The following is a 21,959-nucleotide window of genomic DNA, read 5'->3' on the forward strand; positions in this document are numbered from 1 at the left end:
TCCGTGTCACTGTACCTGTCCTCACTGACACAACACAAATTTCCTGATATACTCTGTGCTGCTGGGAACCTGCTCCTTCCACTATATAACTGTCAGTCTGTGGCTTCCTGCTGCCTCCATTCCCCTCCTCACATCATGTCACTGCCCCTGTCACATGCAGCCCTGTCCTCACGGACACATCACTCAACTCCTGATATACTCTGTGCTGCTGGGGACCCTGCTCCTTCCACTGTATAACTCGGTCTGTGGCTTCCTGCTGCCTTCATTCCCCTCCTCACATCATGTTACTGCCCCTGTCACATGCAGCCCTGTCTTCACTGACATCACTCCTCTCCTGATATACTCTGTGCTGCTGGGGACCCTGCTCCTTCCACTATATAACTCTCAGTCTGTGGCTTCCTGCTGCCTCCATTCCCTTCCTCACATCATATCACTGCCCCTGTCACATGCAGCCCTGTCCTCACTGACACATCATTCCTCTCCTGATATACTCTGTGCTGCTGGAGTCTTCCATTATATAACTCTCAGTCTATGGTTTCCTGCTGCCTCCATTCCCCTCTTCACATCATGTCACTGCCCCTGTCACATGCAGTCCTGTCCTCACTGACACATCACTCATCTTCTGATATACTCTGTGCTGCTGGAGACCCTGCGTCTTCCATTATATAACTCTCAGTCTATGGTTTCCTGCTGCCTCCATTCCCCTCTTCACATCATGTCACTGCTCCTGTCACATGCAGCCCTGTCTTCACTGACACATCACTCATCTCCTGATATACTCTGTGCTGCTGGAGGACCCTGCTCATTTCATTATAAGTCTGTCTTCCTGCTGCCTTTATTTTCCTAGTCGCTTCATGACACCACCCCAGTAAAATAAGAGGATTTTGGTACTTACCGATAAATCCATTTCTCTGAATCCTCTAGGGGACACTGGAGTTCCTTAGACATTAGGGGTGTGAAGCTTGCAACCGGAGGTGTGGCACAATCTAAAATTAGTATTGTCTGCACAGTCGGCTCCTCCCCCTTCACATCCCTCCTCCCTCAGTTTTGAAAATTTGACTGAGAGAATAGGACATGATACTATAGCACCTGGCGAGGAACCGAACCGTACAACCTATGGAACAGCATCCAAGAAACCGTTTAAACTGAAAAACTAACACCGTTTGTACGAACTGTTATAACAAGAACCATAAACACAGCAGGTCAACAGCACCGAGGCGGGCGTCCAGTGTCCCCTAGAGAATTCAGAGAAATGGATTTATCGGTAAGTACCAAAATCCTCTTTTCTCTTTCATCCACTAGGGGACACTGGAGTTCCTTAGACATTAGGGGACGTCCCAAAGTTATCCCCTAGGGAGGGAGTGCTGTCTGTTGCTTGTAAAACCAAACGTCCGAACTTAGAATCCTCGGACGCAAAGGTATTAAACTTGTTAAAATTTCACGAACATGTGGGCTGAGGACCACGTCGCCGCTCTGCAAAGTTGAGTCGCGGAAACACCTCTGGCAGCCGCCCAGGAGGCACCCACCGACCGGGTATTATGAGCACCCGTGTGTACCGGAACCTGTTTACCACAGGAAACATAAGCTTGCTGAATGGCAAGACTAATCCATCTAGACAGAGACTGCTCAGAAGCCGGCCAACCCTTCTATGACCCATCATCAAAGACAAACAAATGGTCTGACTTCCTGAAGGACGACGTAACGTGTACGTACACCCGCAACGTCCAAGGACACGTCCCCATCTGCGAGACACTAGAAAGATGGAACCAGAATTGGCTGGTTTACATGAAACCCCAAAATAACCTTAGGAAAGAAATCCGCTCTTGTACGGAGTTCCGCCCGATCCTCAAGAAAAATTAGAAAAGGACTCTTACACGATAAGGCTCCTAACTCAGGAAACCCGCCTAGCCAAAGCCAGCAACAACGTTACCCTCCAAGAGAGATATTTCAGGTCTGTTCTCAGTAAAGGCTCAAAGAGTGGCAATTTCAAAAAATCTAAATTCCATGGAGCATTGGGATGATGAAAAGGGGGCTGTATCTTCAGAACCCCGTGCAAAAAGGTTTGAACCTCTGACAATGATGCCAACCGCTGTTGAAAAAGGATGGAAAGAACAGACACTGGAAACTTCAGAGATCCCAGCCGCAGACCTAACTCTAGGCCGGCCTGAAGGAAAAGTAAAAATCTGGATAAGTGGAAGGTCGCCAAATTCCATCCACGTTCCTGACACCAGTCTATGTACTTCTTCGAAATTCTGTAGTAGTGCATGGTTGTGACCGGCTTCCTAGCTGCAAGCATCGGAAGAATGGCCGTTCTAGGTATCCCTCTGTTCTGTAAGATCCGGGTTTCAATAGTCACGCCGTTAAACGCAGCCTGTTCAGGTCCAGGTGGTGAAACGGCCCTTGAGATAGCAGGCCCTCTCTCTGAGGAAACCGCCAAGGGTCCTCCGCTAACAACCCTTGTAGATCCGAGTACCAACTCCTGCGTGGCCATGCGATTAGAATCGCCCACGCTCGTTCTCGTTTCGACCTCTTCAGAACCCTCGGTATGAGTGGAAAAAGTGGAAAGATGTAAACCTGTTTGTAACCCCAAGAAAGTGTTAATGTGTCCACTCCTTCTGTTGCTTGATCACTTGTGCTGGGCACGTCTGGGCAGCTGATGGTTCTGTTGCGACGGCATTAGGTCGACCTGAGGTAGACCCCCTCTCCTGAGCACCATGTTGAAAATCCGTGGATGCAGGTACCACTCATCCGGGGGCATGTCCTGGCGACGGAGATAATCTGCTTCCCAGTTCTCCACTCCTGGAATGAACACTGCCGAGAGGATGGTGTTTCACCTCTCCGCCCACAACCGGATCCTTGTGGCTTCTTTTAACGCCATCTTGCTCTTTGTTCCCCCTTGACGGTTTATGTAAGCCGTCGTTGTGACAGTGTCTGACTGTATCCGTACGTAATGACCCATGACTAGGTCTTCGGCCAAGAGAAGCGCATTGTAAACTGCTCTTAGTTCGAGAATGTTTATGGTTATCCCTGAAACTGACAGTCTTCTAGGACGGCACCCTAACCACGGAGACTGGCGTCCGTTGTCAGGATCCTCCAATCCTAAATGCCGAATCTCCTCCCTGCTGCGAGATTCTTGTGTAACGATCACCATATCAAGGAGACTCTTACTTTCGGTTGAAGTCGGATTTTCCAACGAAAAAGCCAGTGCAATCCTGATCTCTGAGCAATGAGGTTCATCTGGAATGGTCGGGAGTGCCGTACTGGAGAGCTTCGAACCTACCTAAGCCACTAACTTCTGTATGTCCTGGATCTTGGACTCTGGCAAGAATTTTTTTAATTTCACCGTGTAAAAGATGAGACCTAGGAACTGAATCCGTAGAGTTGGAATGAGATTGGATTTCTGGAAATACACTATCCACCCTGTTGAATGAGAAATCGGTGAGATGTCTGAGCCTCCATTATTAGCTTCTGTTGAGAGGAGGCCTTGATCAGAAAATCGTCTAGATAAGGTATTATCGTGACCCCTAATAGTCTCAATCCTGCAACCATGACCGCCATGATCTTCGTTAAGATCCTTGGGGCTGATGATAGGCCGAATGGTAGAACTCTGAATTGATAATGATCCCTCACCAGTGCAACCTTAGGTAAGCTTGGTGGGGAAAACCAAATAGGGATAATGCAGGTATGCATCCCTTATTCTATGGACACCCTGAACTCTCCCTGTAATGACTGACTGGATTGATTCCATATTGAGTTTGTAAACCCTTAGAAACTGGATTAAAACTTTTAAATTGAGTATAGGCCTGACCGTCCCATCCGGCTTTGGCACGACAAAAAGACTGGAACAGAACCCCGTTCCTCTCTGAGAGGCGGAAACTGGAACAATGACCTCTGACCGTAGTAATTTCTGAACTGCCGTCAGTAGTGCTTCTGCCTTCTGAGGGTACTGAGGTAAACTCGTTGTAAAAAAAACGGACTGTGAGGTCTCTCTTGGAATTCTATTCTGTGTGAGATTATGTTGTTTAGCCAACATTCTGGTGAGGTGTTGGCCCATATGTCCTGAAAACCTTCCAGATGCGCGCCCACCAGGGGGAACCCCAGGTGAGCTCGGAAACCGTCATGTCACGGTCTTGTCAGCAGGTTTCTCCTGCTTTCTGGGTGTTGCCTGTGAGCGGCCTCTACCTCTGCCCCCACGTGCCGGCGCCCGAAACCTCTTCCTTGGGCTCGAAAGGCCTGAGATCTGACCGAATTAAACAGTGGACCCGAATAACCTCTGTTAACCTGTAGAATGGTTCTCGTATAAGGAGTAGGTAGGAATGTAAGCTTCCCTGCCGTAGCCTGCGCAATCCAGTTGTCCAACTCTGGACCGAAAAGCATTTCACTCCCAAAGGGAATGGATTCCACCGTCCTTGTCATTCTCTGAGCCTTAAAATCAGTCCAGCCGATTTGGAGATGCGCGATGCAATCCTGCTAGCATACTTTGAGGTCTGACACAAGTATGAAACAGATACTCGAATGTGTTCCGCCAGTTGGGTAATCTCTTCCAAGCTATTTTTCACCTCCATAGCCTGTAAAATACGGTTCGCCCATGCTCCCATGGCCTTGTTAACCCAAACACTGATGAGCGTAGGTCTCTGTGCAGCACCTGCTGCCACAAAAAACGACTTTAAAGCCGTGTCAACCTTTCGGTCTGAAGCATTCCTATTGAGGCAACTGCTACCGGCGGAGTTCCCCATTTATTCATTACCCCTTCAGGTAAAGGGTAAGTTACTTGAAACCGTTTTCGAAATTGAAAGCGTTTGTCAGCTTGTTTCCAAGTCTCCTCCATTTGAGATTGGAGAGATTTAGGAATGGGAAACACTGCTGAACGGCCATTTGGGATTTGAACAATTGAATTCTTCAGGCTCCGTTACTTCTTCTACCCTAGAGTTTAGGAGCTCCTTCACCGCTTCAATTAAAGACTCAAGACCTGAGATTGCCGTGTCCTCTTGTGGAAAATCGGCGTCTAGGGTAGATTCAATAAACTCACCCTTGCGATATAATATGAATAGTTCTTTTAACTGCCTTGCGCACATTTGTTTCTGTATGTGCGGGCGGCGTTAACTTAAAGAGAAATTCCCTCGTCTTAAAGAATCCCGCAGCCCATTCCGATTGCTGTTTGCGTGATTCTCCCATGACCTAGCTGGAGCACTGCTCCCAGGTGGAGCGTACTTGTTCAAGCAGGAGTCGCACACCCCAGAGCTGCTAACCCGCGTGCTCTTTCTGTTACATGTCGTACAAACATAACAGGTCTCTGGCTTCTACCACCTCTCGGTTGGTGCTTTAGGCATGTTGTTTAAATCCCCTACCAGGGTATTACGCGGCGCTTTCACCCTTTAAATTAGGAAGAGAAAGGCTATGAGAGATGACGGAAGCGAAGGTATCGGACCCGGCTGGGAGTACCGTTCCCTTCCTTACATAGAAAAAGGAACAAGACACATTGATAAATAATAAAAAATAAAAATAAAAATGTAAACACCAGCCGACCTGTAACCCTCACACTGCAACTGTAACACAGCTACGATGGTAAAGTTGGCTTCACTTGCTTCCTCGTATTTTCAGTAGGATCTTTGCACCAGAATTCCTTTGAAAATAAATCATTGATATTATATCACAGGAGATCCTCATAGTATTCTCTATCTAGATTCATATATATATATATATATATTTATATATATATATATATATATAACTAACCTTTCACCAGGAGAGGGTGCTGTTTGTACACATAGAATTTACTGGTGACTATAAAGCTAGAATAGGGGGAGGCTCCAATGTACTTTGGCGCCTGTTGTGAATCTTAAGATGGCCGCCACTGCAAAATTTTGGACACCTCATTGAGGAGGGGGATCTTTCATCGGTGAGCCCCACTGCCCACACTTTAATGTCTAGCAGTATTGTAAAATTCGGGCCGCACATGAGGCTTCCTGTTGCACCCCCTTGTGCTTTCAGTGCCTGCCCGCAGCTGCAGCGTCTCTCCCCCGCTCCCCGCCTCCGGCGGCTGAGGGTATTAGCTCAGCCGCGCGGTATTGTGATCTGCTGGTCGGCGCGCGCTGGGACCGCTGTAATCATGGCCCGTAGCGGCGCCTCTTTACTGCTGACAGGGGAGACTTGCTGCGCTGCTGAAGGGATCCCGGCCGCCTCACACTGTTGTGCTGTCCGGCGCGCCGCTGCGGGATCTGCTAATTAACTTCCGTAATGGGGTAAATTAAGTGGCCATGTGTGGGCTTCTGAGAATTACAAGTCAGCAGCTATGCTGGCTACTGTATAAATAAAACACTTTTCTTTAATACTCACAGACCTGATGATCAGATTTAAAGAGGATCTCCTGTGAGAGATGCAGATCCCTTCAAAAGGGATCTTTGTCTCTCAGTATTATCAAGCTTTGTCCCCCTTTTCCTATGGAGACGCAGCACCTTTACCATCTGTATTCCTGTCGAGAGATGCAGGTCCATTCAATAGGGATCGTTGTCATTCATAAATCTGTGGCTTTTGTCCCCCTTTTCATTAGGGTGACGCAGTCCATATCAAGAAAAAAATAAAAAATAAAACAAAAGAAAATTTAGTCAGGAGCTCAGTTGCTCCATGTGCTGTCCCTCCAGCACAATTTTCAAAACTGAGGGAGGAGGGATGTGAAGGGGGAGGAGCCGGCTGTGCAGACAATGCTAATTTTAGATTGTGCCACACCTCCGGTTGCAAGCTTCACACCCCTAATGTCTAAGGAACTCCAGTGTCCCCTAGTGGATGAAAGAGAAAAAGCCTGTTCTCACGAACGTGACTACACATGCGGAAAGGACGCTGCCTCTAGATACTATACTTACACCTAACACTCATACTTTGGAGTCTGGCCTGAGAAGATACAAGTGCAGGCAAACTAGGTTCCATCTCATTTTTACCCAATTTATTATTTTTAGACTAAAATCCCCATCTACATCACAAGGAAAAGGGCGGCAATTGATATGCCGGCTGTCGGGATCCCAACGCTCAGGATCCTGGCGCCGGCACACAACAACTACTCTCTCTCTTGGGGTGTCCACGACACCCCTAGAGGGAGAATAAATAGCGTGGTAGCGCGCCACCATGCCCGCAGCGAGCCCGTAAGGGGCTCTTTTGCTCTCCCCCTGCTGCCGGTATACCGGTGGTCGGGACCCTGGCACTGGTATGCTGGGTGTCAGGACCCTGAGTGCCGGCATACCGTAGTAGACCCCAAGGAAAAAATAAGCAAAATGTTTCAGTAAAAGGACCGTGTGAATGGATGTCAGCTATAATCACATAAAAAGATTCAAAATATTCTTTACAAGTACGATGTAACTATGAATAAACTCAATGTAGCTCTATGTAGTGTTCTATCTGCTATAATGCATAACGCTGAGCTACCTACCCTGTAACTTACCTTCTGTTCTATATAAGTGTAATGTAACACCCATCGTCTCTGCTGCTAATAAACTTCCATCACCTGCTTACCCTTTGCTCTCCCAGCTGATTTATCCCCCACCCACTGTGATGGACACCCCAACTCGAACCAAATCCACATACACACAGCAACACCTAAATACACTTCACCCCACTCACTTCTCACTTCCACTGAAACAACTACTCTCTCCTCTGCTTGCCATGCCCTCCTGATCAGGCTGGGCAAAGACTATGCAGTTCCCCCGGCCACACAGTCTTTGACACTCAAATCCAAATTCATCCTGTGTTATTTCTCTCCAGCAACCGATTTTGAAGCCTTTACATTTACATCATCTCCCCCTACAACCTGTCTCTGACCCAATTTCATGGCAACTTCTGTGCGAGCTCTTCCTCGCTACATACCCACCTCTGCGACCTGCCTCTCTACAAATTTCCATCTTCTTTAAACATGCTCTCATCCCAATCCTATACAAATGTCCCCTCGACATAACCTCTTCTCAATCTACCCCTCTATTTCTCTCCTCCTCCTTGCCTGCAAACCACCAGAGAGACTTGTATGCAATAACCCATCTCATAATCCAGTGTTTCTCAAACTCAGTCCTCAGGAACTCAAAAGTGTTCCAGGTCACCCAGCAGGTGCACAGGTGTAGTCATTACTCACTGACATTTTAATAGAGCCACAGGAGGAGCTAATTATTTGACTTGAGATTCTGAGAGGAGACCTGGAAAACATGCGCGGCTTGGGGTCATATTCGATGTTCTTATTCCATCCTAGACACTCTGCAATCAGGCTTCTGTCCCAAATATTCTACAGACAGCAGCGGGAAAAGCAATGTGATCTCAAAGTGATCTACTTACAAAGCAACAGGTCTGATCCTCCTGTATCTACCTGTGACTGCTGGTCGCCCACTTCCCCTGCACACCTTTCACTACACTGGTAATCGTAACAGCTCTCCTCCCCTAGCTCACTTCATGGTTAACAAGCCAATTCTTACTGTGTGTCTATCCGTATCCTGCCCTAACCGTTGGGGACCCCCATAGGGCTCGGTTCTTGGCCCTATATTTATCTCACATTACACCTAGATTAGAGGGGACCTAAATCGTTCATCCGGCATCCAGCTCAATGCTGAGGACACCCAGGTCTACTCATCTCCTGATCTCTTCAGTAAGGAACAAGCTCTGCTCCCTCCACATGATGTCCCAACGTTGCTGACAGGAGCTGTTGTGTTTGTGGACATGTTGAGCTATCACATTCCATCCTGGCAAAGTCACCACAGATCTGTCAATAACACCAACATTTCCCCAGTCTCCCAAACCCGCTTAGAGATTTGCTTGAGTCGGCTCTCTGTATTATTCCTCACATCCAGTCTCTCTCCCGCTCACCTCTTATTGTCCAAATGTGCCCTTTTCTAACCCAAAATGCTACCAAAATTCCCATGCTTTTTCATCACCTTCCATCTTTACTACTGCAACCTACTCCTATCGGCCATTACCATCTATCCCTGCATCAATCCATCTTAAACAAAGCAACAAAACTGATCTCTTTCACACCACTTTGAAAACCCGCTACACTGGCTCCTGCGTCCTCCAGGATCTAACTCAGATAGTGTTCATTCTAGCACCCTGCACCTTTCAAATTCTGTGCAGTTCCTCTTTCCTGCCTGGGGTGTCACTCTCTGCTCTGGTGCTTCTCAGCACACACAGGTCTGTATCACAGCACTGAGTTACAGATCAGTGTGCTGAAAAGCACCACAGCAGAGAGTGACACCCCAGGCAGGAAAGAGGAACTGCAGAGGATTTGAAAGGTGCAGGGTGCTACAATGAACACTATCCGATGTCTACCTGTCACCTTCTCCTGGTATCTGGTGACCACCTTACTCATGCCTACAAGACTTCGCTTCTAGAAGTCCCTACCAACCTCCCAATCTTTATTAGAACTTACAGTACTCGCAGCTATATGACCCACGCTACTACACCGTAGCAACTGTCCTAATAACTATTTTGAGCCACACACTCTTCATTTCACCCATGCCTGAATGAAAGCTCTCTCATGAGCAAAGTCCTCTCATCCTTTGCTTTCATGTCTACGTTCATTTTGTATATCATGAATATTCCAGTTTTACGTATGTCCTGTTTTTCCACACTGTCCGATGATGACATCATCAGTCTCTGGCAGAATAATGCGGCGGCTATACACTTAGATTGGACTATTAGAGTTCCACATGCCACTCACCATCTTTGCTGGCTTTAGACCCCAGCAATCCACAGTCTATGACTCTCACATCAGCGTAGGGTCGGCTGGCAGCGTCCGTCTTCAGGTTCTCTATCTGTTCTATAACTTCAAAACCGGAAATCACAAGCCCAAATACCACATGAACACTGAAAAGGATATTCAATATTGTACAAATCACTGGCGTCTGCCAACAGTCACATTACACTGGTAAAGGAAGAGTTCATGCTCTCTCAGGCATCATGCAGGTACTTTATACAGGGAATAAACCAGCAAAACTAGGCTACTGTTAGCCCTGGATGTAATCGGGATGGGCGGTGCCTCAGCCTGACATTCCTCTAATACCATAATGTTTGTCTTTTCTGTACACCATAGACGTGGAACCTCCGACCATCCTCATAAGGAGACACCATCAGAGAGTGGCCTCAACAAAACTGCAAAGACTTCAAAATTTGGCCACTACCCTGAATGGAGCAAAGACTATGACCTCTCAATAGTGGAAGCTCATCAGCTTCTCTAAGAACTGGAAAATATTCCATGTACTATCTCTGAAGGTCATGTTCAGCTGCCCAAGATCTGCTATTAAGGTTTCAGAAAACTTGAAAAAAAGTTTGATGCCTTTGGGGACTTTTCATGACCTCAACGTTCAACCTTGATCTCTCACATTACAAATCAGTCATAGAATCTGAAGGATTAGAGACTCCAAGAAATTTATATTATCGCATATGAGCCAAGGGTTGAGTGATGGGAACCATAACATGAAGAAAATACTATAGCAGGTGATAGAAAAATAAAAGTAAAATCTGAGCTTACCCATCAAGATGTGGCGCCGCTTTGGTTGTTCTTTATGGATTAGATAAGAAAAAGCAGAAATTCAAAAAGGGGGGAAAAAAAGGGAAAGTTAAAATAAAATACCCAGAGAAGAATATACAAAAACAATCCCATAAACAAATGACCCCTCATCAGATCCGCAGCCCGCAAAGATACAATGTCATTCACAGACTACGGATGGTGTATTCCAAATGCAGAAACTCTGTATGCCCTTGTAAGAGGTCTGTACGAACATAGTCAGCAAGATAATTAAATGGGGAGGGCAAAGCTGATGAAAGGCGAAACATTGCTAGTAACTATCACACAGAATATCCCCACCGGGTGCAGTCTCCACCACAAAGATAGTGACTTTGTAATGGCAGATAAACTACAAAGGTGTGGGATGCGGATGAAGATATATTGCTGTTGCAGGCAAGAGACTATTTATATATATTTAAAAAAGTCCCAGTTTTCTATTTTTGCACAACTGGGTCTCACACACTTCAGGGATCTCTAACAGGGAAGTGGTTTAGAAGTAGTTATGCTTTTAGCAGTAAATCAATTATATTTCTTAATAAATAAAGCGGAACAATCTCTTTAAATGACACCAACAAATCCCTGCAATCCAGGCAGCCAATCAGAAATCAGCTTACATCAACTGGTATCAAAGCTATGTGATTGTCTGCAATCTGAAGCCATTTGTTCTTTACTATTTATTTTTGGAAACTATGCCCTTCCCCTCTGATTTAGCCAACAGGAGAGAAATCCCTCCTGGGGCCCCTGCGTATGACCATCTCTGTTCCGCTCACAGGGAAGGGAGAATTAAATCCACGCACTGCACTTCCATTCAGCTAATAGTGACTAAGGGGGGTATCCAAATAGCCACAATGCGGCGCACTACCCACCCCACCCCCCCCTCCCTCCCCAATGTCGGCATTTATCTGGATATCTGGATACACTAACCCCCCCCCCCCCCCCAAAAAAAAAAAAATCTACACAGATAGACTTGAGCCCTTCTGTCCAGCTAATGACACGTGGTATGAGGATGGTGGTGGTGGTAGAGGGGGAGGAATAGTGCACAGAGAGGTGGGTGCCTAAGTTTTAGAAGGTGAAGAGTGACAGAGTAAACGCAAACTTACATAAAAAACTGGGAGCCATTGGTGTGTTTCCCACGGTTTGCCATAGACAAAAGGAATGCCCGGTCATGTTTGAGAACAAAGTTTTCATCTGTGATAAAAAAAAATAAAAAAAGAACGAAAGGAGGAAAAAAAAAAACACCAAGCGTTTAGTAGGTTTCCTGGCAGATGAGGAACTAAGCAGTGTAACTAAAATACAAAGACTTCCAAGATCGCTAATGCGGAACTGTCAAATGCGTGCGTAGAAAGTGCCTGAAAACCTGCGCTGACGTGTGGCGATTCCTATGGACGGATCTTGCTGCAGATTAGCTTATTTATCACTATAACCAGTAGCTGTCGTTACGTCACTGCTGGTAACGGTTGTCCCCCTCACCCGGGATCCTGAGAGCTGTCCAACCCTTCTCAGCACACAAGAGATTAGACAGACACATACGCACACGTTCGTTATAAATCATATATAGTAATAAGACTATGTTATAGTCGTGTATTTTGATGCAGGATTAAAGCCTCCCTGTTAGATCATACAGTCTACATGGTGTTGGTCTTTAGCAGGAGTTATAATCTCAATGTGTGTTCTGCTTCGGAATTATTTCTGCACACTACCCCATAATCCATTATACGTCTGCCGCTAATTTATCCCGCAGCCATACTAACACCACTCACGCCTCTATCTGTGTCGGGCCTGTAGGTACAACTTAAAGAGCTGAATCTGCTCTTTTTCCTACCCTGTAACAATCTGACAGGGGAAGGGGGAAAAAAACAAGACTTCTTTGTAAAGCTAAAACAGCTGCAACAAGATTGTATATTATGAACGCCCCAGGGAAATGTATGTTAAAGAAAATCACATCATCTAAGGAGCAGCTGGACTTATCACACTTACCTATTTCAGTACACTGTTTAAAGAAAACAAAAAGAAAGCCTTCAGTGGATACAGACCTTGCCATATGGTTATAGCACTGTAGAAGCACAGATTGACTAAACCTCGCTACCACACAGAGACTAAGAACCCCAGTGAGAAACCTAACGGCATGCAGGCCTAGACCCACCAATCAAGGGAATCATCTTATGTTCTAGATCTAATCAGAGTGTGTGTTAGAACTGGGGGGGGGGGGGGGGGGGGGCACGGAGCGGACTACAGGTCTCAGAATGGGAAAACTTTTATATTCATACGCCTCACTGTCTGCAGCGGCAAAGGGGTGACTATATCAGAACAACTAGTCTTCTGGAGACACAAGAATTGTGACATGACATATTCGTAGGGAATACAGGGATGAACAAAATGACTAGTTTTTATTTATTAATACGACTTCCTCCTCGAAAAGCGATACAGAAAATCCAAAATGATGGGGAGAGTCTCCAGAACTGGGGAAGGTGTAAGGAAGAGTGAGTTTATTCAGGTACTGAGCTTGCGTTTCTTACCTTAGGATTTTGCAAAAGACCACATTCTCTATAAATAAAAGAATATGTTGACAGTTTTAGGCAGGAAGATAGGAGTTTTCATGAAAAAGTTGCCTAACCTCCATGCTGAGAATGACACTGATTTACCAATACAGTTAGAAGGTCCCTTTTCTAAAATTAAAGCAGCTAGGAAAAAAAACAATAAACTTAGGCCCAAGTTCATGCACATGGATTGTTCATGCAACAATTAGAGTCATGCAAGGAAGTCATGTAGCCCTGGACGTTTACACCTCCTCTAGCCCTCTCCATGTACAAGTGGTATAAGGGGGGGAACACGGCTGGGACTTACCTTTGAAATAACCGCCGAAAATGGACTCTCCGCCTTTTCCGTTACCTGCAAGACAAAACACAGCTGTACTGTAACTGGGTGACATGGCCCCTTATTCTTCCAGAGCATTTCAAAGGATTTATCACCTCTTATGGCCAGATGACTATAAGACATAATAGTACAGGATAAAACCTAAAGTGCTACTACATAAAATATACAGACGCATCGCACAACGGGCATATGAGAGAATCTATTTGATATCAGGACTCCACAAAACATGATCAGTGTTCTCCATTGAATGGACTGCCCCATTCATTCCAAATTCTTAGGCCTGGCCCCCTTCCTCTACGGACTGAGTATAATTCTGAGGTAGGTGTCCGCTCCTACGGGCTGAGCGTTACTGGGCTGAGGTAGGGGTCCGCCCCTACGGACAGAGTATTATTTGGCAGAGGTAAGGGTCTTACTGTAGGTGTTAGTGCAGTAAGTACTGTAGGGGCATGGACATAGGAACCCTCTAAGGCAGGCATTCCCAACCACGGTCCTCAAGGCACACCAACAGTGCAGGTTTTAGTGATATCCAGGCTTCAGCACAGGTGATTTAATTAGTAGCTCAGTTATTTTGATTGCATTCTGGATAATCACTAAAACCTGCACTGTTGGTGTGCCTTGAGGACCGCGGTTGGGAATGCCTGCTCTAAGGTGTGCCAGAAGGTTACAAATGTGGTGTACTGTGAATAGCATTATTACGCACCTGTTGCCCATTATCACGCACCTATTGCCGGTACAACAGATATGAAAGTATTAGGTCAGGCTTTTTATTAATACCAGAAGCCCTAAAGACTGTGTGTGGTATATTAGGTCGATGAGTACCAGGTCGACAGGAATATGTCGACATTCATCATGTCTACATGGACGCTATGACGACCTGATAATGTCCCTGTTGGCCCAGCCTGAATTTACTACTGCAGCTCAGAAGAGCTTTCTAACTTACATCTGCCGCTGACTGACACCTGCAACTCTAATTCACTAAGTAAGCGTCCAATCATAATAAACAGGCTGAAACACAGTGGAGGTCCCCCTCCCACTCACAGCTGACACCCAGTGGAGGAAAGCCTAACCGCTCACAGCTGGAACCTACTTTAGGAATGCCCATCCACTCACGGATGAAACCCAGTGGACGACCTTTCCTTCTCTAACGATGACACCCAGTTAGAGGAATAAACCCCAATGCCTATGACAATGCTGCCATTTTAGTGACTTCATTTTTTACCGATACAAAAGCACTAGTAAAGTGACTATACTGTCCGCACGTGGTGCCCCTTGTTCCCATTGATAGGTCAGAACACGGATGTGTGCAAGTCTTTTTTGGGGGGGGTTTATTAGCTGAGCTCCGTGTACCAAGGATGTTCCAATGTATATTCCAATGTGTTCCAATGAATATTGTAAAATAGAGTGCATGATATCCATAGTCACTGTCTTTCTAAAGGATTAAAAAGACAACAGCCTTACAAAATGTTATTGGACCTAGTACAGAGCAACGTATATACTAGTCATAGCTGCATGTCATTCTTCTGTGCTAGCTTTCAGCAAATGTTTTCAGTTTGCCGACATACCGTCATATTTTCCATCCTAGCCACAACCAGTAACCTAATAACCCACACCCAATGATGGGCTACAAGTCGATTGCCATTAAGCCACATGTCCGATAACCCACCCCCAAACATGGGCCACGCATCGCTTGCCATTAAGCCACGTGCCCAATAACCCCCCCCCCCAATGATAGGCCACGCATTGCTTGCCATTAAGCCACGTGCCCAATAACCCCCCCAATGATAGGCCACGCATCGCTTGCCATTAAGCCACATGTCCAATAACCCACCCCCAATGATAGGCCACGCATCGCTTGCCATTAAGCCACGTGTCCAATAACACCCCCCCAATGATAGGCCACGCATCGCTTGCCATTAAGCCACGTGTCCAATAACACACCCCCAATGATAGGCCACGCATCGCTTGCCATTAAGCCACGTGTCCAATAACCCACCCCCAATGACAGCCCACGCATCGCTTGCCATTAAGCCACGTGCCCAAGCTGCTTTACTGTGAGTTGATTATGACCCCTGAAATTGCTGAAGAAGATTACAGGGAAGGGAGGGCAAACAATGGAACTGTAATCCAGATTTAAGTGCACCATTTCAGAAAATGGGTAATGTTCTATAGAAAGAATATTTTACACATTTTATAGAAAGAAAATAAAAAATACAGGACTGGAGTATCTGTCTGGGTACTCCCCCCATATTACCTTCACTGAAGTCACCACCCTGTATCATAAAGTTTTTCACCACCCGATGGAACGTGGAACCCTTATACCATAACTTTTTCCCTGTCACTTTACCAACGCCTTTTTCACCTGGGGGAAAAAGGAAAAAATGAAATGAATTAGTGGCAATATACAATTTTTAAACCACAATTTTATTGGGTTTATTTTTACAGGTGTAAATTCATGTACATACGGGTCTTGTTGTCTAATCCTATTATCTGGAAAAAGAGAAAAAAAACTGCATGTATCTCTGAATGACACCCGGAGACAAGCAGCGGGCACCTACCTGTACACAAGCACAGGAAGTTCACGCACGTTTTTGGACACACATCAGAGAAGAGTTGAAAAATAATACGGCCAACTGCGGGGGAAGAGAAATAAAACATTATATATGCGTTTATCAGAGACAGAACAGGAATTTCACACATTTTCTTGTCCGTTTATAATACACCTACAGAGACATTTATAGTGTTCCATGGAGTTGGTCATCAGATGTTACTGCAGATGAATCCAACTGACACAGATGTTTAGAAAGGTGGTGAGTGATGGGTGGGGAAGGTGAGATTTGAAAAAGAAATGAGCGGCTGCTGGTGTGACGCAGACAGAGGTCACAGTTCCGAATTAAGATACAGAAAATTCTGCATTGCTTTGCATTTGTCACAAAGGCCCAGATTTAACAAGCCCTGGAAAGTGATAAATAATAAGAATTTACTTACCGATAATTCTATTTCTCATAGTCCGTAGTGGATGCTGGGGACTCCGTAAGGACCATGGGGAATAGCGGCTCCGCAGGACACTGGGCACATCTAAAGAAAGCTTTAGGACTAACTGGTGTGCACTGGCTCCTCCCCCTATGACCCTCCTCCAAGCCTCAGTTAGGATACTGTGCCCGGACGAGCGTACACAATAAGGAAGGATTTTGAATCCCGGGTAAGACTCATACCAGCCACACCAATCACACCGTACAACTTGTGATCTGAACCCAGTTAACAGCATGATAACAGAAGGAGCCTCTGAAAAGATGGCTCACAACAATAATAACCCGATTTTTGTAACTATGTACAAGTATTGCAGACAATCCGCACTTGGGATGGGCGCCCAGCATCCACTACGGACTATGAGAAATAGAATTATCGGTAAGTAAATTCTTATTTTCTCTAACGTCCTAAGTGGATGCTGGGGACTCCGTAAGGACCATGGGGATTATACCAAAGCTCCCAAACGGGCGGGAGAGTGCGGATGACTCTGCAGCACCGAATGAGAGAACTCCAGGTCCTCCTCAGCCAGGGTATCAAATTTGTAGAATTTAGCAAACGTGTTTGCCCCTGACCAAGTAGCTGCTCGGCAAAGTTGTAAAGCCGAGACCCCTCGGGCAGCCGCCCAAGATGAGCCCACCTTTCTTGTGGAATGGGCATTTACATATTTTGGCTGTGGCAGGCCTGCCACAGAATGTGCAAGCTGAATTGTACTACAAATCCAACGAGCAATAGTCTGCTTAGAAGCAGGAGCACCCAGCTTGTTGGGTGCATACAGGATAAACAGCGAGTCAGATTTCCTGACTCCAGCCGTCCTGGAAATATTTTCAGGGCCCTGACAACATCCAGCAACTTGGATTCCTCCAAGTCCCTAGTAGCCGCAGGCACCACAATAGGTTGGTTCAGGTGAAAACGCTGGAACCACCTTAGGGAGAAACTGAGGACGAGTCCTCAATTCCGCCCTGTCCGAATGGAAAATCAGATAAGGGCTTTTACAGGATAAAGCCGCCAATTCTGACACGCACCTGGCCCAGGCCAGGGCCAACAGCATGACCACTTTCCATGTGAGATATTTTAACTCCACAGATTTAAGTGGTTCAAACCAATGTGACTTTTGGAACCCAAACTACATTGAGATCCCAAATTGCCACTGGAGGCACAAAAGGAGGCTGTATATGCAGTACCCCTTTTACAAACGTCTAAACTTCAGGGACTGAAGCTAGTTCTTTTTTGGAAGAAAATTGACAGGGCCGAAATCTGAACCTTAATGGACCCCAATTTCAGGCCCATAGACACTCCTGTTTGCAGGAAATGTAGGAATCGACCCAGTTGAATTTCCTCCGTCGGGCCTTACTGGCCTCGCACTACACAACATATTTTCGCCAATTGCGGTGATAATGTTTTTGCGGTTACATCCTTCCTGGCTTTAGATCAGGATATGGATGACTTCATCCGGAATGCCTTTTTTTTCCTTCAGGATCCGGTGTTCAACCGGCATGCCGTCAAACGCAGCCGCGGTAAGTCTTGGAACAGACAGGGTCCTTGCTGGAGCAGGTCCCTTCTTAGAGGTAGAGGCCACGGATCCTCCGTGAGCATCTCTTGAAGTTCCGGTTACCAAGTCCTTCTTGGCCAATCCGGAGCCACGAATATAGTGCTTTCTCCTCTCCATCTTATCAATCTCAGTACCTTGGGTATGAGAGGCAGAGGAGGGAACACATACACTGACTGGTACACCCACGGTGTTACCAGAGCGTCTACAACTATTGCCTGAGGGTCTCTTGACCTGGCGCAATACCTGTCGAGTTTTTTAATCATGTGGACGACTTCTGGGTGAAGTCCCCACTCTCCCGGGTGGAGGTCGTGCTGAGGAAGTCTGCTTCCCAGTTGTCCACTCCCGGAATGAATACTGTTGACAGTGCTATCACATGATTTTCCGCCCAGCGAAGAATCCCTGCAGCTTCTGCCATTGCCCTCCTGCTTCTTGTGCCACCCTGTCTGTTTACGTGGGTGACTGCCATGATGTTGTCCGACTGGATCAACACCGGCTGACCTTGAAGCAGAGGTCTTGCTAAGCTTAGAGCATTGTAAATGGCCCTTAGCTTCAGGATATTTATGTGAAGTGATGTATCCAGGCTTGACCCTAAGCCCTGGATATTCCTTCCCTGTGTGACTGCTCCCCAGCCTCGCAGGCTGGCATCCGTGGTCACCAGGACCTAGTCCTGAATGCCGAATCTGCGGCCCTCTAGAAGATGAGCACTCTGCAACCACCACAGGATGGATACCCTTGTCCTTGGTGACAGGGTTATCCGCTGATGCATCTGAAAATGCGACCCGGACCATTTGTCCAGTAGGTTCCACTGGAAAGTTCTTGCGTGGAATCTAACGAATGGGATTGCTTCGTAGGAAGCCACCATTTTTACCCAGAACCCTTGTGCATTGATGCACTGAGACTTGGTTCGGTTTTAGGAGGTTCCTGACTAGCTTGGATAACTCCCTGGCTCTCTCTTCCGGGAGAAACACCTTTTTTCTGGACTGTGTCCAGGAACATCCCTAGGAAACAGAAGACAAGTCGTCGGAACCAGCTGCGATTTTGGAATATTGAGAATCCAATCGTGCTGCCGCAACACTACCTGAGATAGTGCTACACCGACTTCCAACTGTTCCCTGGATCTTACCCTTAATCAGGGAATCGTCCAAGTAAGGGATAACTAAAATTTCCTTCCTTCGAAGGGATATCATTTCGGCCATTACCTTGGTAAAGACCCGGGGTGCCGTGGACCATCCCTACGGCAGCGTCTGAACTGATAGTGACAGTTCTGTATCATAACCTGAGGTACCCTTGGTGAGAAGGGTAAATTTTGACATGAAGGTAAGCATCCTTGATGTCCCGAGACATCATGTAGTCCCCTTCTTCCAGGTTCGCAATCACTGCTCTGAGTGACTCAATCTTGAATTTGAACCTCTGTATGTAAGTGTTCAAAGATTTTAGATTCGGTCTCACCGAGCCGTCTGGCTTCGGTACCACAATAGTGTGGAATAATACCCCGTTCCCTGTTGCAGGAGGGGTACCTTGATTATCACCTGCTGGGAATACAGCTTGTGAATGGCTTCCAAAACTGCCTCCCTGTCAGAGGGGGACGTCGGTAAAGCCGACTTTTGGAAACGGCGAGGGGGAGACGTCTCGAATTCCAATATGTACCCTTGAGATATTACCTGAAGGATCCAGGGGTCTACTTGCGAGTGAGCCCACTGCGCACTGAAATTCATTGAGAACGGGCCCCCACCGTGCCTGAGCTTGTAAGGCCCTAGCGTCATACTGAGGGCTTGGCAGAGGCGGGAAAGGGTTTCTGTTCCTGGGAACTGGCTAATCTCTTCAGCCTTTTTCCTCTCCCTCTGTCACGAGCAGAAAAGAGGAACCTTTTGTCCGCGTGCCAACAAAGGACTGCGCCTGATAATACGGCGTCTTATTTTGAGAGGCGACCTGGGGTACAAACGTGGATTTCCCAGTTGTTGCCGTGGCCACCAGGTCTAAAAGACCGACCCCAAATGTCCCTTTTCAAAGGCAATACTTCCAAATGCCGTTTGGAATCCGCATCACCTGACCATTTTACTGGTAGAATTGGACAACGCACTTATACTTGATGCCAGTCGGCAAATATTCCGCTGTGCATCATGCATATATAGAAATGCATCTTTTAAATGCTCTATAGGCAATAATATACTATCCTTATCTAGGATATCAATATTTCCAGTCAGGGAATCCGACCATGTCAACCCAGCACTGCACCTCCAGGCTGAGGCGATTGCTGGTCGCAGTATAACACCAGTATGTGTGTGAATACATTTTTGGATACCCTCCTGCTTTCTATCAGCAGGATCCTTAAGGGCGGCCATCTCATGAGAGGGTAGAGCCCTTGTTCTTACAAGCGTGTGAGTGCCTTATCCCCCCTAGGGGGTGTTTCCCAACGCACCCTAACCTCTGGCGGGAAAGGGTATACAGCCAATACTTTTTAAGAAATTATCAATTGTTAATCGGGGGAAACCCACGCATCATCACACACCTCATTTTATTTCTCAGATTCAGGAAAACTACAGGTAGTTTTTCCCTCACCGAACATAATACCCCTTTTTGGTGGTACTCGTATTATCAGACATGTATAAAACATTTTCCATTGTCTCAATCATGTAACGTGTGGCCCTACTGGAAACCACGGTTGTCTCTTCACCGTCGACACAGGAGTCAGTATCCGTGTCGGCGTCTGTATCTGCCATCTGAGGTAACGGGCGCTTTAGAGCCCCTGACGGCCTATGAGACGTCTGGACAGGCACAAGCTGAGTAGCCGGCTGTCTCATGTCAACCACTGTTTTTTTATACAGAGCTGACACTGTCACGTAATTTTCAACAGTACATCCACTCAGGTGTCGACACCCTAGGTGGTGACATCACTGTTACAGACACTCTGCTCCGTCTCCGCATCATGTTTCTCCTCATACATGTCGACACAAACGTACCGACACACAGCACACACACAGGGAATGCTCTGATAGAGGACAGGACCCCACTAGCCCTTTGGGGAGACAGAGGGAGAGTATGCCAGCACACACCAGAGCGCTATATATATATATATATATATATACAGGGATAACCTTATATAAGTGTTTTTCCCCTTATAGCTGCTGTATGTTTTAATACTGCGCCTAATTAGTGCCCCCCTCTCTTTTTTTAACCCTTTCTGTAGTGTAGTGACTGCAGGGAAGAGACCGGGAGCTTCCCTCCAACTGAGCTGTGAGGGAAAATGGCGCCAGTGTGCTGAGGAGATAGGCTCCGCCCCCTTTTCGGCGGCCTTATCACCCGTTTTTCTGTATATTTTGGCAGGGGTTAAATGCATCCATATAGCCCAGGAGCTATATGTGATGCATTTTTTGCCATGTAAGGTATTTTTATCCTGTTTTATTGCGTCTCAGGGCGCCCCCCCCAGCGCCCTGCACCCTCAGTGACCGGAGTATGAAGTGTGCTGAGAGCAATGGCGCACAGCTGCAGTGCTGTGCGCTACCTTATTGAAGACAGGAACGTCTTCTGCCGCCGATTTTTCCGGACCTCTTCGCTCTTCTGGCTCTGTAAGGGGGCCAGCGGCGCGGCTCCGGGACCCATCCAGGCTGGGCCTGTGATCGTCCCTCTGGAGCTAATGTCCAGTAGCCAAGAAGCCCAATCCACTCTGCACTCAGGTGAGTTCGCTTCTTCTCCCCTTAGTCCCTCGATGCAGTGAGCCTGTTGCCAGCAGGTCTCACTGAAAATAACAAACCTAAACTAAAACTTTCACTAAGAAGCTCAGGAGAGCCCCTAGTGTGCACCCTTCTCGTCGGGCACAGAAATCTAACTGAGGCTTGGAGGAGGGTCATAGGGGGAGGAGCCAGTGCACACCAGTTAGTCCTAAAGCTTTCTTTAGATGTGCCCAGTCTCCTGCGGAGCCGCTATTCCCCATGGTCCTTACGGAGTCCCCAGCATCCACTTAGGACGTTAGAGAAAACA

The 21,959-nt window shown here is 46.8% G+C and overlaps 1 protein-coding gene across 11 annotated transcripts in view; it reads right to left on the reverse strand.

Moving 5' to 3' along the window:
- NKTR (natural killer cell triggering receptor) overlaps positions 1–21,959 on the reverse strand; it is a 78,681-nt gene that overhangs the window by 33,993 nt on the left and 22,729 nt on the right. For 8 of the 11 annotated variants that reach the window (XM_063924359.1, XM_063924357.1, XM_063924355.1 and 5 more), the window contains exons 3-8: positions 15,961–16,035; positions 15,657–15,764; positions 13,376–13,420; positions 11,632–11,719; positions 10,496–10,525; positions 9,686–9,831 (exon numbers count right to left, since the gene is read on the reverse strand). In XM_063924359.1, coding sequence (XP_063780429.1) covers positions 9,686–9,831; positions 10,496–10,525; positions 11,632–11,719; positions 13,376–13,420; positions 15,657–15,764; positions 15,961–16,035 — 492 coding nt within the window. Of the gene's footprint in view, positions 1–9,685; positions 9,832–10,495; positions 10,526–11,631; positions 11,720–12,508; positions 13,421–15,656; positions 15,765–15,960; positions 16,036–21,959 lie in introns of those variants that run through there. The other 3 variants (XM_063924365.1, XM_063924364.1, XM_063924366.1) reach the window with 3 other exon arrangements.

The sequence above is a fragment of the Pseudophryne corroboree genome, chromosome 5 (assembly GCF_028390025.1).
Source record: "Pseudophryne corroboree isolate aPseCor3 chromosome 5, aPseCor3.hap2, whole genome shotgun sequence".
NCBI classification, from domain to species: domain Eukaryota; kingdom Metazoa; phylum Chordata; class Amphibia; order Anura; family Myobatrachidae; genus Pseudophryne; species Pseudophryne corroboree.